Source organism: Trichosurus vulpecula, chromosome 5, assembly GCF_011100635.1.
Source record: "Trichosurus vulpecula isolate mTriVul1 chromosome 5, mTriVul1.pri, whole genome shotgun sequence".
Classification (NCBI taxonomy): Eukaryota; Metazoa; Chordata; class Mammalia; order Diprotodontia; family Phalangeridae; genus Trichosurus; species Trichosurus vulpecula.
In genome coordinates, this window is record NC_050577.1 from 102,416,681 (window position 1) to 102,435,694 (window position 19,014).

Here is a 19,014-nt window from a genome sequence, read left to right on the forward strand (position 1 = left end):
TAGGATCTTCCCCAAAGCAAAGTCACAGTACAGCTAAGTCAGTCTGTTCAGTTCTAATCATTATGAGGGTGGTCATCAGCAGCTATTAGCAGCCATAAGGGCTCGCTCTTTCTCTCTCTCTCTCTCTCTCCATTTCCTGTGACATAAATTCCTTTTCCTGTCAGGAAGCTCCTCCCACCACATGTGAATTATGCTCCCTGTGACATAAGCAGGTCACATGTCCTATTAATGGGTGGGAAAGATCTTCAAATCTAAATTACTACTACACACCATCACACAGGAGGGCTCCTAGAACAGGTTCTTTGATTTGCTTTTCTAAAGAAAGCCACTTTAAGGGGTTAACAATCTTATTTTAATTAAACATACATATATCATTCACTTAATTGAGGGAAAACATCAGCCCATTGAAATTCAGAGCAAATACAAACAGAAATTACAAATAGAGAAAATAACAGAAATCAACAAATGGGCTTCTAACTGCCTCACCATAGCAATACATGCACAGTTACCAGAGAGAGAAACAACAACATCTGGGTTTTCAAGGCTGTGGGGCTTCTTAATGGCTACCCAGAGTTTCATCTGCCCAAATCCCATGAACACTCTTCCAATGAGTGAGCCCCAAAGCAAAATACCAACCATCGAGTATATATACACTTCACTTCTTCAGGAACAGAGGGCAACATAACTATGTGATTCAAACTCATGTGACTTAGGATTTCTTGTGACTTAAGCAGGCCATCAAAGACTCTTGATTTAATCAAAGACTCTTGATTCAGACAAAGGCAAGACTCAATCAAAGAACAGACAAGGTTGAAAGCATTGTAGAGAAACATTGTTAGTGTAACTATAGATTGATTCAACCAGTCCAAAAAAGCAAATATGAATTATGTTAAGAAAGTAACTAAAGTATCCATGTCTTTGAACTCAGAAATCTCACTACTAGGAATATATCCCAAAAAGAGTTTAAAAAACCCAGAACAAACCCATAGGTATCCAAATACTTATAGCTGCACCTTTTGCAGAAACAAAGAAGTAAAAACAAGTCAAATATATACTGTCTACACAAATTGTTGTACTTGAATGTAATAGCCTAGTACTCCACTGTAAGAAACTAGGAGTATGAAGAATGTAGAAGAACATGAGAAGAAATACTAACTAAAGCAAAATTAAGTTAACAGAATGAAGAAAAAAATGTATATCATAATTATAACAAAAAACAATAGAAACACAACAGAATGCCATAGTCATCTCACACTTGATTCCCCATTGTGAGATGTGTGATTCAAATCCATGGTCCTTCTTGCTATTCTTGCACATGATACTCCATGTCCTGACTTCATATCTTTCTACTGGCATTTTCACAAGCCTAAAATGTTCTCTATCCTCAATTACTCTTGAATTCACTGGCATTCTTTAAGTCTCAGCTAAAATTACACCATCTACCAGTGGTCTTTCCTGAGAGTGTCTAAATGTAGTGCCATCTCCCTGAGATTACCTTCCATTTACACTGAACATAAACTGAATGTAAATAGTTGCTTAAAAAATTGTCTTCTCTATTAAATGTCATCTCCTCGATGGTAAGAATCCTGATTTGACTTTCCCCAATGCCTAGCATAGTAATTGGTATATAGTAAGTAATTAATGAATACTTATTTACTGATTGAGTGAATGAATAAATGGCCAAAGTAGCTCCCAGAGAAGAAATGAAAAAAAGCTTCTCTGTCTAATTTGAAGATTTTGGTGCTTGTGGATTAGGATATGGATATAAACATGGCAGATAATGTCAGCCTTGTCAGAAATGTCCATTAATCTTGCTAAATTATTTTTCCTTCAATTTTTATTCTTTGTAACACATAAAGGCTCTTAGAATTTGAAAGAGAGATATATTCAGAGGCAAATATAAAAGCAAATTGTATCAAAATTGATTTTTATAAAAGTTATTAGTGTATTTGAGTGGTTTCCTCGAACTGCACTGGCATGCAGAGTATGATCAGGTAGAATATGGAAAAAAGTGTTTCAGTGGGTCATACAAAGTATGGAGGCATGTCACAGAAATAAGGGGACTGTAGGGCAAAAATAAAAAGGTTCAGACCCATGGAAGTGCTCCAGAAATGATCATAGGTAGAAAAAGGGAGTATGACAATTTTGGGAAAAAATAGAGGGGAAAAAGTTGATTTTATTTCATGGCACTTCTCAATTTGTTATGCCCTCCAAAGGCACCATTCTTTCCCCATCCTCCATAAAAAGAAAGCTCCATTCAATCTTTTAACCTTGTCTCTCCTTCCTAAGGAATCTCCTTAGGGCCTCCTTTACCTCTGCATTTCTCAGGCTATAGATCAAAGGATTTAGGGTAGGATTAAAGAAGCTGTAAAACAAGAAAAGAACTTTCTGCTGCTCCTGAGAGTTCCTGGAGTTAGGAGCCATGTAAGTGATGATGGCACTACCAAAAAAAAGACCAACCACACAGAGGTGGGAGGAGCACGTAGAGAAGGCTTTCTTTCGTCCTTCTCCTGACCGGATCCTCAAGATAGCACCAAGGATACCTGTGTAGGAGATTAGGACTAAAAAAAGGGGTCCAACTAAGATAAACACACAAGCAACAAAGATGACCAATTTGTTGAGCCATATGTTGGCACAGGCAAGTTTCAGGACAGATAGGATTTCACAGAAGAAGTGGTTGATTTCCCGAGGCCCACAGAAGGGCAGCCTAAGGAGCAGAAGCACATGGACCAATGCCAGAAGGGATCCAAATGCCCAGGATATGATAGCCAGTTCAATACACACTCCCCAGTTCATAATGACTTTGTATCTGAGTGGATGGCAGATTGCCACATACCGGTCATAGCTCATCATTACCAGCAGAAGACATTCAGTGTGAGCAAATGTCATAAAGAGATATGTCTGCATGATGCAACCTGCAAAGGAGATGGGCTTGGCTGGATCCAGGAGATTTGCCAGCGTTTTGGGGACTGTGTTTGAGGCATAAGAGATGTCAACAATGGCCAGTTGTGAAAGGAAGAAGTACATGGGAGTGTGGAGTCGGGAGTCAAGACAAATCAGCCCCAGGATGACTCCATTTCCCAGCAGAGTGAAGGTATAGAGTAGGAAGAAGATGCCAAAGAGAACTAGGTGCATCTTAGGGCTAACAAGAAATCCCAGCAGAATGAAATCTGTCACTGTGGTCTGGTTGGTCTCCATAACCCTATGATGAAAACAAAGACATTGGAGTAAGACATTAAAATGCATAGTTTAATTCATTTCTACTCATTCTCATGAAACAAATATCTGTTAAACTTTTTTAGTCCTTTTTTTAAACTGAGGAAAATGGCAGAGGGAAGAAGGCCAAAACCAGTAAGAAGCACTTCTAAAATTTTTTAACTTGCCTTCCTACAAACACGTTTATAGACTATTTTGATCAGCTATATAATTGTTTCCCTTCCCAAAGACAAACTTCAAAAATGTTTTGGTAATACGAGAAACTGCTTATGCGTGCAGCTACACAAGGATATAGAAGTACTATGTATACTGTTGTAGTGTAAGAAGGGGTTATGTCTCCTGTGAGTGGAACATACAGTGTCACATTAACTTTAGGAAAGGAAATTATTCCAGTTGTGGTTTCCCTCAAGTCTTCATTGAGAAGATGTGATATTTGAAGGTTTTCACAACAATTGGTCTGCATCAGAGGCAGAAAGAAGCAAGGATGTATTATTACTGCCCCCCTCCCATTAACTAAATCTGAGTAGATCTGCCTCTAACATTCTGGTCAACAAAATACATTTACTATTAATACTGTCCCAGTGAGCCCAGGGTTATTTGGCAATGGATGATTCTGTTATTATGCATTATGAATAGGTCAAAGTTCATAAAAATTTAGGTCACTTTGATGATGATTGGTCATATATTTTTTGTTTTGAGAGGTAGCCAACAGTTGCATCTTAGCACATTTTCCTAACCTTTCATTTTTTCCCACTGGACAACTTCTCATCAATCTCATAAGCATTGACTTTGCCAATAAAATTCAAATAGGTTAAATTTGAGAGGAGACAAATATGTGCAAATTCTCAGATCTTGTTGATATAGAATACAATAGGAAAAAAAACAATTACTGTTGTCTTATGGATGGGAATGGTCAATGAACACAGAGAGAGAACCTCTATCATTTACTAAGATGCTTTCTCACTGTGATGAAGTAGAATGATAATGGAAATAAAATCAAGGACTGCCTAGTTTCAATACTTCTTTAGAAAAAAAGTGAAACATCTAAAAGTGCAGGAAATACTATATCTATGTGACATTATGAAAGGTAACTTATGCCAGAGCAATGTTTTTTTCCTTTAGTGACAGTAATAGGTATTATGTCTGGGTAGTCTATCTGAGGTATTGTAACTTTTTGTAATTCTTCTCATTTGACATCCACTGTGAAAATTCAAAGCTTTTCAAACTTTTTTGTCAAAATCTTTGGCAAGACAATAATAGTTAAACTAATAATTAATATTTATATAGAAACCTTGAAAAATTGCAATGTTATCTAATTTGATCCTTCCAACATTCCTAGAAGGTAGGTTATATTATTGTCCTCATTTTGGAGATATAAATTGAGACAAAAAAGATGATTTACTTCTTATCAGAATTAAAAACGAGAGTATCCTGACTCCAAGCCCAATATTTGATCCACTATGCTGTTTAGCTGGCTAGAGAAAAGACATTGTAAATGACCTACCTAGTTTTTGCTTACTAGGGAAAAAAGAGAAAGTTTCATTAGGATTAGTTGGAAGAAGGCTAATGGTTTCAATGATTTTAGTAAGTGGCACATATTCAGAAAAAAATTCTGGACTCACTAATAACTTAAATATTTTAATTCATGCAGAAATAGGATCAAGAACCAACTCCTGAAATTTGAATAAGTTACTAAAGTTAAAACAGATTCAGTTAAAAACTCAACATTTCAGTCGAGTACCTAGACAATTGTTCTACTTGAACATATATTCATGTCATGGAGGAGATGCTGGATTCAAAAAGGCTGTGCCAGCCAATCACAATAGCAATCTGGCTGGTTCTATCTATCTGGAAAGACTTTGAACACAGACTTGGTAATGGATTTTATATTTGTCATTCACAAACCATGACAGTTAAGTATGGAGAGGTTCATTACTGGGAGGGGTGAAGGATGACTTAAATTTTGGTTGGAGAGTCTTAAAGACATTGTACTGAGACATTATAACTGAAGTTGTCATGTATATTAGAATAATGATAATGATATCAACGATTCTTGAAATATTCAAGTTTTATAGCACTGGTTTTCACTTCATGTCATGGAGTCTGACTTCTGACTGCAAATTATTGCAAACTAGAGAAGCCTTCCAATGAATATTAGAAAATAAATGTATTTTTGAGGACATCACAAACAATATCATACAATAAATTTTGCATAGCTTTGATAAAGGCTTGCTCAAAGGACTATAGAGATTCAAAAATAAGCTTTTAGTATGTCTTATAATTATATGAACATTGCATGTGATGGGCAATATATTTCAAAGAGCAAAGGAGCTGGGGTTGCATCCAAGAATAACTTACTGAGTGAAGTTGAGTACAATCCTGAATGTGAAAAAAGGATATCTGACAAACTGAAAGACTTTCAGGTATTTGTAACAAAAAGACCAGAACACAATGGAAAAATCAATATAAAAGATCCAGAAGAAACATAAGGAAAACATTAAAAACTAATTATAAGGTACTCATTAAGGCCCGACTGTCTACTTGTGATACATGAAAATGTTATTTGTATTCTTAAAACTGTCATCATTACTAATGTAGTTTGAAAGTAAGGTTGGGGCTGGGTTGTGTATGATAAAGTGATTTTAAAAAAAAGAAAATTGGGTAGGTAAAAGTAAAAAGGATCAATTATCTCATAAAAATGGACCGTGAAAGGAAAAAGTAATTCCTAGGAAGTAGGTGGGGCTGGAGGGAAGGTAATGTTGAAATGTTATTCTCATCTGGGTTGAAGTGGAAACAGCATGTAAATCTGGAGAGGTTTAGCCGTTTTCTGAACTTGTAGAGAAGTGAGAAAGGCAGAAAGAGTGGGCAAAGGACTTTTAGAAGGGTGTATAGAATAAGATTAGGAGCTTGAGGGGTGAAGACAAGGAAGGGACTTTAGAGGGGTGGGCAAAATGAAAAAAAAGTTAGGGGAGAAGATAAGGCAACAAGGACAGAGTAAAAGGAGGCTGAGAAAGAAAATAGTGAATAAAAATAAAACAGAAAAAAAATTCACAAGGAGTAACTCTAACTTTCAATGTGAATGAGATGAACCAACCCATAAAACAGAAGCAGATAACAGAATGGATTAAAAATCAAAATCCAACAATGTTGTTTATAAGAAACACAATTAAGAATGAGAAATGTATACTGAGCTAAAATGGAGAGTTGAAACAGAATTTATTATGCTTCAGTTGATGCAAAAATGCAGGAGTAACAATTATGATCTCAGCAACATTATGGCTAAAAGGGATTTTATTAAAAGAGAAAAACAGGTGACTACATTTTGATAAAAGGTACCATAGATAAGGAAGCAATATTAATACTGAACTTTTGTGCACCAAATACTACAGCATCTAAATTTTTAAAAGAAATGTTAAATGAATTATAGGTGGAGGTAGATAGTAGTTCTATAATAACAGGGGACTTTAATCTTCCCCTCTCAGAACTATATAAATATAACCAGAAAATAAATAAGAAGTTAAGAAAGGGAATAGAATTTTAGATAAGCTAGATAGGACAGATATTGAATGGAATAGATTTGAGTGAAAATAGAAAGGAATAAACCTTTTCCTCAGGGTTTATGGTACCTTTGCAAAGATTGACCATATGTTAGTACATAAAATTTTATAAATAAAAGCAGAAGTGTTAAAAGTACCATTTTTTCAGATCATAATGAATTAAAAATTATATTTAATAAGGGATCATGGAAACATAGATTAAAGACTAATTGGAGATTAAACAATCTAATCTTAAAGAATGAGTGAGTTAAAGAACAAATCATAGAAACAATCTATAATTTCATTAAAGAGAATGACAATAATGGGACAACATTAAAATGTATGGGATACAGCAAAAGCAGTGGTTAAAGGAAAATTTATATCTCTAAATGCTTACATCCACAAAATGAAGAACAGACTAATGAAGTGAGTATGCAAATAAAAAAAACTAGACAAAGAACAAATTAAAAATCCCCAATGAACACTAAATTGGAAACCCTAGAAGTTAATAAAGTTGAGAGTAAAAACAATTGATGTAATAAATAAAATTAGAAGTTGGTTTTACGAAGAACAACAAATGAAATAGTCAAAAATTGGTTAGCTTGATTTAAAAAAAATAGAGAAGTAAACCAATTCATTGGCATAAAAATGAAAAGAATGAATATACCACTGATGAAGATGTAATCAAAGCAAATATAAGGAGTTATTTTGCTCAATTATATGATAATAAATTTAGTAATTTAAGTAAAATGGAAGAATGTTTACATATATCTATATATCTATCTGTCTCCCCATCCATCCATCTATCTATCTATCTATCTATCTATCTATCTATCTATCTATCTATCTATCTATCTGTTGCCTAGATTAGCAGATGAGGAAATAGAACATCTAAAAAGAACTCTTTCAAAAAGCGAAATTGAGCAGGCCATAAATGATCTTCCTAGGAGAAAAGCACCAGGAATGGATAGAATTACAAGTGAATTCTATTAAGCATTGTAAGATCAGTTGATTCTAATATTAAATAAATTATGTGGAATAAGAGGTAAAGAAGGGATCCAACCAAACTCCTTTTCTGGAATATATGTGATACTGATACCTAAATTAGGAAGACAAAAAACAGAAAAAAAATTGTAACCTAATTTCATTAATTAATATGGATGCAAAAATACTAGCTAAAAGGTTACAGGAATGTATTACAAAGATTACACATTATGGTCAAGTGGGATTAATACCAGGAATGTAGGGATGATTTATCATAAGGAAAATTATGAACATAATTAATTACATTAATAATAAACATTTTGTATAAACATAGGGTTTTATCAATTGATGCAGAAAAAGCTTTTGATAAAGTTCAACACATTTCTATTAAAATACTTAAAGGTATTGGTATAAACGGATTTTTCCTTAAATTGATAAAAAGCATATATCTAAAACCACCAGCAAGTTTTATTGTAATGGGCATAAACTAGAAGCCTTCCCATTAATGATATTATTCAATATTATGTTGGATATGCTAGCAATTGCAATAAGAGGATAAAAACAAATAGAAGAAATCAGAATAGTGAATGAGGCCATCAAACTATCTCTTTTTGCAGCTTTATGATGACATACTTGGAAAATTCTGAAGACTCAAATAAAAAGGTAATTGAAACATTTAATAATTTTAGCCAAGTAGCAGAATATAAAGTAAATCCACATAGATCATCAGCATTTGTATATAACACAGAAAGACTGTGCAATAAGAAAAAGCAAAAGATACCCCATTTAAACATTGGTAGTTTAATATATGAGGAAGTATACTTGCAAAAGAAAACCCAGGAATTATATAAAAATGTTAATTTCTTAGGCAAATAAAATCAAATTTAAATAACTGGAGAAATATTAATTTTTATGGGTAGGAAGGGTCAATATAATAAAAATCACAACTGTCCCCAGCTTAATTTATATATCCAATGCCATCTGAATTAAATTACAAAAAATATTTTACTGAATGAGAAAAAAATAACAATTCACTTGAAAGAACAAAGAATCAAGAATATCAAAGGAAGTAATGAAAAAAATATATAAAGGAAAGAGGTTTAGTAGTACCTAATCTTAAACTATGTCATAAGACAATAATTGTGAAAGTTATCTGGTACTGGCTAAGAAATGAAAAGTTAGAACAATGGAATAAAGTAGACATACAATTTACAGGAACATAATAATTGTATTTGACAAGTGTAAAGACTTAAGATTTTGGGATAAGAATTCATTATTTGGTAAAAATTGCTAGGAAAACTAGACAGCAGTATGGCAGAAACTGGGCATGGACCAATATCTTTCACCATTTGCCAAGATAAAGTCAAAATGGATACATGACCTAGATATTAAGAAAGATATTACAAGGAAATGTGAAGAACATGGAACATGTTACTCATAAGAATCATGAATAGGCAAACAATTAATGAATAAGCAAGAGATGGAGAACAAAGTTATTTGGAAATGTCTAGTTCTGATTACATTAAATTCCAAAGTTTTTATATAAATTAAATCAATGTAGCCAAGATCAGAAGGAAAGAAAAAAATTGGGGGGAAAATGTATAGACAGTTTCTCAGATCAAAAAAATACATAAACATATTAATATAATATAAATATATAATATACAAAATATATTATATAAATATAAAAATATATAAAGCACTTTGTCAAGTCCTTAAGAATATGAGTCATTCCCCAGTTGACAAATGGTCAAAGGATATCAACAGTGAGTTTTTCAATGAAGAAATCAAAACTATTTACACTTATATGAAAAAAAAATATCCTAAATCTTTGTTGATAAGAGAAAAGCACATTAAAACAACCTTGAGGTATGATTTTATACCTACTAGATTGGAACAGGATTGTGATTGAAGGGGATAATTGAATGACTGAAGGGATAAGTGAAAAATGTTTTAGACAATGTGGAAAATTTCGGACACTAATTCATTGTTGGTGGAATTGTGAACTGATCCAAACATTTTGGAGAGTAATGTGGACTTACGCACAAATAGTTATTAAACTACCCTTTGACCCAGCAATACCACTACTAGATCTATTCCCAAAAATGATTGGGGGGAAAGGAAAAGAACTTATATGTACTAAAATATTTATAGCAGCTCTCTTTGTGGTGCAAGAAGAGGAAACTGCAGGGATGCCCATCATTTACAAAATGGCTGACGAAGTTGTGGTACATAATTGTGGTGGAATAATACTGTGCTATAAAAAATGGTGAGCTCAATGACCTTAAAAAACATGGAAAGACTGGCATGAAATAATGAAGAGCAAAATGAGCAGAACCAAGAAAACATTGTATACAGTAACGACAATATTGTTTTAAGGATGACTAAATGGATAAGTTATTTTGACTATTATAAATTCCAAAATTAATTATAAAGAACATGTAAAGAAAGATGTTATCAGCATGCAGAGAAAGAACTGAAAATAGAAATATGTATATGTAGCATCAATGTGATACTCACAGCATTTGCAGCTGCTATGAATATGCCAATGTAGTTTTGAATCACAAAATATGACAGATTCTCTATATGGATGAAGCCAAACCATTTATTGCAACACCAGAAAGCCAAATTCATCACAGCAACAAAGAAATCCATCATAGTAATCAAGTAGTCAATACACATTACCAATGCATGGGGCACCAATATCCCCAAGCCTTCGCTCCACTGGGCCTTCCCACAAATCAAGCTCCATTAGTCAAAAATGTCCCTCTCTTACCCCTACTAGGTGCTCTGTTCTCTGCCTGCCTCCTGTCTCACTCTCCCAAGTGAAAGTTCCACCATCTCTCTCCTGACTCAATCTAACTTCTTGCTCCACCCCTTCTTCAAGCTCTTCCAACCACAGGGTCATGTGACTCAGGCTTCCATATGACTCAGGAAGGTCATATGGGTCTATTAATGGATGACAAATATCTTCTAATTTCATTAACAATACAATATAGAATAACTTTACATATGAATGAGTATACACACATACATATATATTTATATCTATCTATATTTATACATCTATTTATGTCTAATGGTGGACATCTCAAGGATGTGGGGTGAGGGAAGAACAAAAAGAATAAAAAAGAAATTTACATGACGACTTTGTTGTATACTTAAGAAGTAATAGCAAGTTGTACATGGTAGATTTGCAGTTACACATGGAATCATATTTGTAATATACTATATAATGAAAATGCTTGTTTTATTCCATAAATTAAAAATAAAATAAATTTTAAAGAGTAAATATAAACAGGAAAATTTTAAAAGTTCAGCATAGTAATCAGCTGAAATAGGACATTCTTTCTTCAGTGTAATAATTGTAGACATTTATTCTTCAATAAAAATGACAAAATCTTCCACCCTCATTATTCTATAATTCACAAAGAGGGAATTGTGTAGTTTTCCAATTTTCAAAAACCTTGTAACCTCTTACATCCCATCCCATAATCACCATTACAGTGCTCAAGAAATATGTATTGAGCATATATATCTAGAAAAGAGGCAGAAAATTTTTAAAATTGCCTCTCTTCATAGTCAATACCCATTGTTCCTCTACACATAAGAATAAAAAAAGTCGACATCTATTGATATTGAAACGGGGACTTACCCATGTAATGGACTGAAGGGAAAACAGGGCGACAATGTGAATAGACAGAGTAGCAAGTGACAAGACTGTTGAGAGAAAAGAAAGCACAGTCCACACATTAGATGAAGTCATAAACTCTCTTCACCTTCTATTTTGTATCAGAGTGCTGAAAGACAAAGGGAGTGCTATAATTATAGCCACCTAACACCTTCTTGGATGAGATGAATCCAGTTTCATGACTAATGCTCATAATAGTCTCTATATACAGACTATTCATGATGATATTTTACACTTTCTAACATCAGTTATCAACAAATCACCCTAAAGTTTACTTTACTGTGTGGTGAGGAAATTAAAGCCCATTAAAATAAGTATTAATATTTAAAGCACTGGGGAAACCAAAAGCAAACTCATGATGGATTCTGGACCTTTGAACTTCAGTAGAAGTCAACGAGAAGGAAAGTTCCATTCCTCAAAAATTATACTCAGTTTAGAACCCATGAAATATTGATCCACCTGAAGACACCTCTCCAATTCACTAACTTCCTTCATTCTTACAGGGAGAAAAAGAGGACAAATTTTCCCTCACCTTTTAGTCCTGTGACTTGTAGTCACAATTTTAATTGAACTCCTTCTCCAAAATTCTCCCACATCAATATTTGATGGGCTGCCATAAAAGAATGGAGTCCACTTTGCTGTATTGCTCTAGAAGGGCAAAGCTAGGATGAATAGGTGGAAATTTCTACCAATTTGAAAGTACAAGCAGGAATCACCTGAAGAATTTAAATGGAGACCAATGACTCTTGGCAAGAGATGTTGTGGAAGAAATTCTCCCTTTGTGTGGGGGATTGGATGAGTATAACCCTTAGTTCTCTTCCAGCTCAAAGATTCAGACATCAAAAACTGGGTCACAAAAAATGCTCTTGTCCTCACTGAAATTTGCTTCAGCTTTTGGGTAAAAATTTGATATCAGGGGCAAAGAATAGGTTATATAAATCGCAAAGAATCCTGTAGATTTGATACTGTGCATTTCAATGAAAACATAGCTTATTCTTTCACTCACCTTTAGGTAGGACCCCACCCAAACTTCATAATAAGAAGAAAATTAATCTTTTTTCATGGGCATATATTGTAGTCCAAGAGATACCTGGATTTAGTGGATAGAGATCTGACCCAGCTACAAGCCTCTACATCTGACATATGTTGGTTTTATCTCCCTGGAGCAACAGCTGAAACTGAAGAAAACAAACAAAAAAAACAAGAGGGTAAAAGTAGCTCTTCTGATATTCTCAAAGAGTGATATTTTTATGAATTTAAAGAAATAAGAATAAGAGATACACACATTAAAGACTACAGCAATAACAACAGCCTGACAGTAACTGTGGGAATTCTCTAGGAGGAGTTTTTGATTTATTTTGCAAAAGAGTTTCCTTATCAAGAATTTCCTACAGCAATGAAATCTGAATAAACTACTTCTTTATGTATGGATATGTGTGTCTACATACTTAAAAATAGACACATACATTCATAGGTATATAAGTGGCATACAAACATGTCCCAGTATAAGGTGTCCCAAAACTCTATGTACATGTGTCTGTATATGTATAGATTTTACTGAGTTGTGATTGATTGATGTAGGAAGGTCCTAGTGAAGAAGCTAACTCTACTTATGGAAATCATTGAGTATTGAGCAACATGTTGTCTTAGAGATTTGCCTAAGACCCTTGCTAGTTTAAATGATTTCCTCAGGGTCCTAGGACCAATATATATCAGAGGTAGGGATTTGAACCTGGGTACCATTGACTTGAAGACTGTCTCCCTATCCGTTATAAGAGGCAGCATCTTGGGCACAAACACATATGTAAGTATATAGGTAATACATGTGCATGTTTGTATATACATATGTGTTTATGCACACAAATATACACACATATTACACATATTAGCTGAATGGATAAGACACAAAATATTCACAATTTGGCATTTTCCAACAACTCAAATAAAATGTAAACTCCTTGAGAGCAGAGAAAGGTAAGCATTTTGCATGAATATTTCCAATAGTTATAAGAGTGCTTGGAACCTAATGGGTACTTAAAATGCTTATCAGTTAATTAATGGATCTATATATGCCAATTTTAAGCAATAGGACTTTTTCTTACAGGAAGCAGAATTCCTCTTTCTAAATATTTCCCAAAGAATTCATAAATTACTTATTCTCCTGTGGTCTTTTACATATAAATCTTTCTGAACCCATCATTCAAAAGCACTTTGCTGAATTTTCTAAAGACCTTTCTCACCTGTTAAAACAAAAATCAGTCAAGCAGTAGAAACACTTGAGGCCCTTGCCCACCTTTTACATATGGAATCTTTACAATAACTTTTACTTGAGCCATCTTCTTACCTAAAGTCATTAGGGAATATAAAGATAAAATTACCTTTTATCAATATATAAAGAAGTATAGAACAAAAGACATAGTGTACATAGAATTAGATGTATCATTTTGTTTTGCTCATAACTCATAGCCAAGTGCTAGAAGGCTACCTGGGTATGCTCGTGTGGAGGCTACACTGGAACCTGGAGCAAGTTCTAGGGAGGTGGTCTTTGAGATGGGATTAAAGCTTTGATTATCTCTACAATCCTGGAGATGAGATTCAGATCTGCTCTCTGTGGCTTTTTATTCAGTTTGAGGAAGTTATCCTTGTGTCCTACCACAGCAAAACTTTTCCTCTTTTTTTAGCTCTGACTTTGACTCCTAAGGATTCGGCGAAGGTGGAACATCATAAAACTTTCCAAACAGCAGCCTCCTCCTCACAGAGAAGCAAAGAAGTAATCTGTGTGAGGAAAATTTAAGATCGTTTGCCTTTCATGAAACCCTGGGGGCTGAAATTCCAGGAGAGAGGAAGACTCATGTTACAAATTTATAATCTGAAAATACTTGGCCTAGTTATGCATCCATGAAACCATATATGCATATATATATATACATATACATATTACCTCATACCACTATCCCCTTAGAATTAAGTGTTAGTTGAGGGAAGGAATCGCTCATATGCTATCAGTTGCAACAGCAAAAGTCCTATGTGATTCAAGTGATTTTGCAGCCAGGATGGAGAGTCCAAAGAACTATACATCCCAACGGGGCTTATTAGATTCTATCACTTGACTTCCAGTTGGGACAGAAACAGTAGGTTTCCCATTGGAAACATTTGCAATTATGCAGTTTAGATATACTCTGAGTTGTGATTCTCAGGGGAGGATTAGAACTCTAAAGCCTGGGTCCATCTCTAATCATGACTATTTCTCTTCCTATCTAGAATCATAGGAAATAGAATTTGAGACCTCTCTAGGGTACAAATCTTAGAAAGTTCAATGGCTTCAGTGCTTTGTATTGTTAAGTATCTATTTAAATATTTTTTATGTATTTTACAATGTAGGATCCTTGGATTTGTTCTGGAAGGGACATAAGTGGTTGGTTCAGATCCTTTCATTCCACAGAGGAAAAAAGTGAGGATAAAAGAGTTGAAAAATTCTTACTTGAGGTTATGTTGGTAATAAATAGCAGATCTGTGACTTGAACACATGTCCCCTGATTGGATCCGGTATTCTCTTTGCTATGCCACCCTTCAACTGTACATAAATACTTTTTTATGAATCCAATTAATAAATCAATCAACCCACTAGTTAACAAAGAGTCAGTGCATGACAATGAATGCTGTGAACTATGACCATGGAAAGGCCTTGTAGTCCATCAAGCTCATTTCCCTGGCCTCTTATCTTGTACCTATTAAAAAGTCAGTAATTATCTTAGTGATATCTGTTCCAGAGCAATTGTATCCCAATTGGATAGGAAGAGCTGCTCATTTATTTTCTAAGGCTTTGTCATGCCAATTCTATGCCCTCCCACATTATCTCTCACCCATGGTAGTATTTTCCATTTCCATAGCAACTAAGGTATGAGGTATCATATTTTGACCCATGTTCTTGTCCAAAATCTTGTGTGACAACTTGATCCCACAATGCCATTCTTGTTGCTACTGATTAATGGAAGGAAGGACTACAATTTCAAACTCAAAACTTAAAAAAATATATACTTTTTGAAATTAGTTCACATGTAGTTGGAGAAAAAGAAAATATTATTTAAATTTATTTAAAATATCATTGACAAAAACCAAAAAATTTTTTTCATTCTAGATCCTTGTAAATATCACCTCAAATTGGGGTAAAAGTTCATGTCAAAAAGCATGAGGAAACTATTGCAGTTTGGAATGTCCTCTCTCAGTCAGAAATGGCTTGGATATTAGATTAATGATAAGCTAAATACAATTGTTACTGGCAGATTTGGTACCAAATCATAGAATACCATATAAGTATCAGTATTTTTTCTTGGACATTTTTTATTCATTGTTTTAAGAAATGGTAGTATGAAATGGGAAGGAATTTTAATTTAAAGGGATTTAAAGCTAATGTAAAATCCAAATATATCAATAAAGTTTTTATAAACCTTTGGCATCAGAGTGACAACAGATTACATAAGTGATCTCCAGAACAAGAAAAGAGGTAACATAAGAGAAATTATATAAAGACATATGTCATAAATATTATCTGAAAGAACAAAGATAAAGACATTCCAAAATGAAAAGGATAAAGGGAAGGTGGAAAATCTAAGAATCTCAAAAGAGATTAGACTCACATAACAGGAAGATTAAAGTTCCAGGGGAAGTAGAAGCAATAAAAACATACAAGTAAGTAAAAATCCTCTATATATACTTAAAGAAGACATCTTAAAGTTTTTAAAAAGAGCTTACGAATCATCTTTCCAGAAATTATTAAGAAAAACTGCACTGATATTCTAGAACCTGAGGGTAAAATAGAAATAGAAAGAATCCATTGATCACCTTCTAAAAGTTATTCCTAGGTGAAAACTCCCAAGAATATTATAGGTAATTCCAGACCTCCCAGATAAAGGAGAAAATACTACAAGCAGCCAAAAAGAAAAATTTCAGATATCATGGAGCCACAGTCAGGATAACGTATGATTTAGCAGCTTCTACATTAAAGGATCAGATATTCTGGAGGACAAAAGAGCTAGGATTAACCTTAGAATCACCTACCAAGCAAAACTGAGTATAATCCCTCAGGGGGAAAATGGGCATTCAACAAAATGGCAGACTTTCAAGCATGCTTGATTTAAAGACCAAAGTTGAATAGAAAATTTGACTTTCAGATACAAGATGCTAAAGAAACATAAATAGGCAAACAGAAAAGAGAAATCATAAAGGATTTGATAAAGTTCAAATGTTTATATTCCTACATGAGGAAATGACATTTGTAACTCCTAAAAACTTTCTCATCATTAGGGCACTTAGAAGGAATATACATAGACAGAAAAGAGATGTGAGCTCAACAAGATAACTGTCTAAAAATATGTAAGTACGAGAAAGAAGAATGAAGTGAGAGAAGGGGGAAAGGAGATACAGAATGGTATAAATTATCTGACCTAAAAGGGGACTGAAAGAGATTGTAATGTGTAGGTGAAAATGAGGGAAGCAGGGAAGGGAGCACAGGAACCTATTTTCATTGGAATTGGCTCAAAGAGGAAATAATATACACATTCAGTTTGGTATAGAAATCTAACTTACCATACAGGAAAGTAGGAAGAAAAGAGTATAAGAGAAATCAGGGAGGTCATAGAAGGGAGGGCAATTTGGGGGAGGTAAAAGTCAGAAGGAAAACACTTTTGAGAATGGACAGGGTAAAAAAGAGAGTAGGATAAACAGGGGGAAAACAGGATGGAGGGAAATAGTTGGTAATCATTACTGTGAAAAAACATTGTAGTGAGTTTATTGGATATAGACTTCATTTTTCAAATACTTAGGAAATTTATTCAAATTTATACAAATGAATCATTCTTCCATTGATAAATGGTTAAAGAATATGAACAGGCAGTTTTTAGACAAAGAAATCAAAGCTATCTGTAATCATATAAAATGCTCTAAATCCCTATTGATGAGAGAAAAGTAAATTAATATCACTCTGAGTGATCTGGGAAAATTGAAACACTAATGTACTATTTGTGAAGTTGTGTACTGATTCAACCATTCTGGAGAACAATTTGGAACTCTGCTCAAAGGGCTATAAAATCATGCATCCCCTTTGACCAAGCAACACCACTACTAGGTCTGTATCCCAAAGAGATAAAAAACAAAAAGGAAAAGGACCAATGTGTACAAAAATTTTTATAGCAGCCCTTTTAGTTGTGGCAAAGAATTGGAAATTGAGAGGATGTCTATCAATTGGGGAATTGCTGGACATGTTGTTGCATATGATTGTGATGGAATTCAATTGTGTTTTAAGAAATGATGAGTAGGGTGCTCTCAGGGAAAAAAAATAATTGTAAACACTTACATGAGCTGATGCAATGTGAAATGAACAGAACTAGGAGAACATTGCACAATGTACCAGTGATTTTATATGATTATCTACTATGAATAGCTTAGCTATTTTCAGCAATACAATGATCCTAAACAATTCTGTAGGACTTGTGATGAAAGGTGCTGTCTACCTCCACAGAAAGAACTAGTAGAGCCGGAATGCAAATCAAAGACACTTTTTCTTTATTTTTCTTGGAGTATTTTTTTGTCTGTGTTTCCTTTCACATAATGGCTTAGAAGGAAATGTGTTTTGCATGACTACATGTGTATAACCTACATCAAATTACTTGCCTTCTCAATGGGAAGGGGAGTGGATGGAGGGAGAGAGTTTGAAACTCAAAATTTGAAAAGAAATTTGATTATTTTTTCATATATTTGGTAAAAAATAAAACATTAAATAAAAAAAATTAGGCACTGTGTTTCATCACTCAATCAGTGAACATTTATTAAGCTTTTTTATGGGCCCAGGAACTATTTAATTACTAGAGACACAAAGGAAAACAAAAAAAACAGTTCTTGTCCTCGAGGAGCTGACATTCCAATAGAGATTTTTGTATATATAATACCTGGAATTGAAGCAAATCTAGTGATTAAAAGAGAGTATGAGATTAATTTAATTCAATTGACCAAGTATTTATTATATCTAAGACATTGTGTTAAGTACTAATGAAACATACGATGACAGCATATGATAGATGAAAACAAATACAACAATTATAACTATGAATGTAAATCATCTATTTGTTGCAGAATGACTAGATGGCACAAGAGAGGTCTCAATTAAGAAGATTATCCATTACCATAGAATTATCAACAGGTCGCTGCTGAATGAATGTACTAATAGCAGTTTCCCTTGGCAGAAATAAGTCCAAGTACTTATTTAGTTCTGCCTTTATGCCTGAGTTTTACCCTGAATAATAATAATGGCTAACATTTGTGTAGTGCCTAATCCATGCCAGGCATTCTAAGTGCTTTACAAATATTACCTTGGTTGCTACACGCAGCAACCCTGAGAAGTTAGATTGATCAGTTTTAGTTAGTGTGTTTCTCTAAGCATCAAGTTCAGTTACATAATAAAAAAAATTACTAGAGAGATGGACAATATAGATGAGCATGATGTAATAAAATGTTCTGATGCTTTGAAGAAAATAATCTAAGAAATGTGGACATACTGAACAATCAACTTTTAACAAAGGAGAAACATGATTG

At 33.8% G+C, this 19,014-nt stretch overlaps 1 protein-coding gene across 1 annotated transcript; it reads right to left on the bottom strand.

Annotated features, from left to right (window-relative positions):
• Positions 1 to 2,265: 2,265 nt before the first annotated feature.
• On the bottom strand, positions 2,266 to 3,246 carry LOC118851429 (olfactory receptor 2A1/2A42-like). Its single transcript, XM_036760877.1, has one exon. The coding sequence runs from the start codon at positions 3,244 to 3,246 to the stop codon at positions 2,266 to 2,268; it is 981 nt and encodes a 326-aa protein (XP_036616772.1).
• Between the last annotated feature and the right edge of the window lie 15,768 nt (positions 3,247 to 19,014).

Coding starts and splice junctions, on each gene's coding strand:
- LOC118851429 (XM_036760877.1), bottom strand. CDS start 3,246: ATGCATTTTAATGTCTTACTCCAATGTCTTTGTTTTCATCATAGGGTT.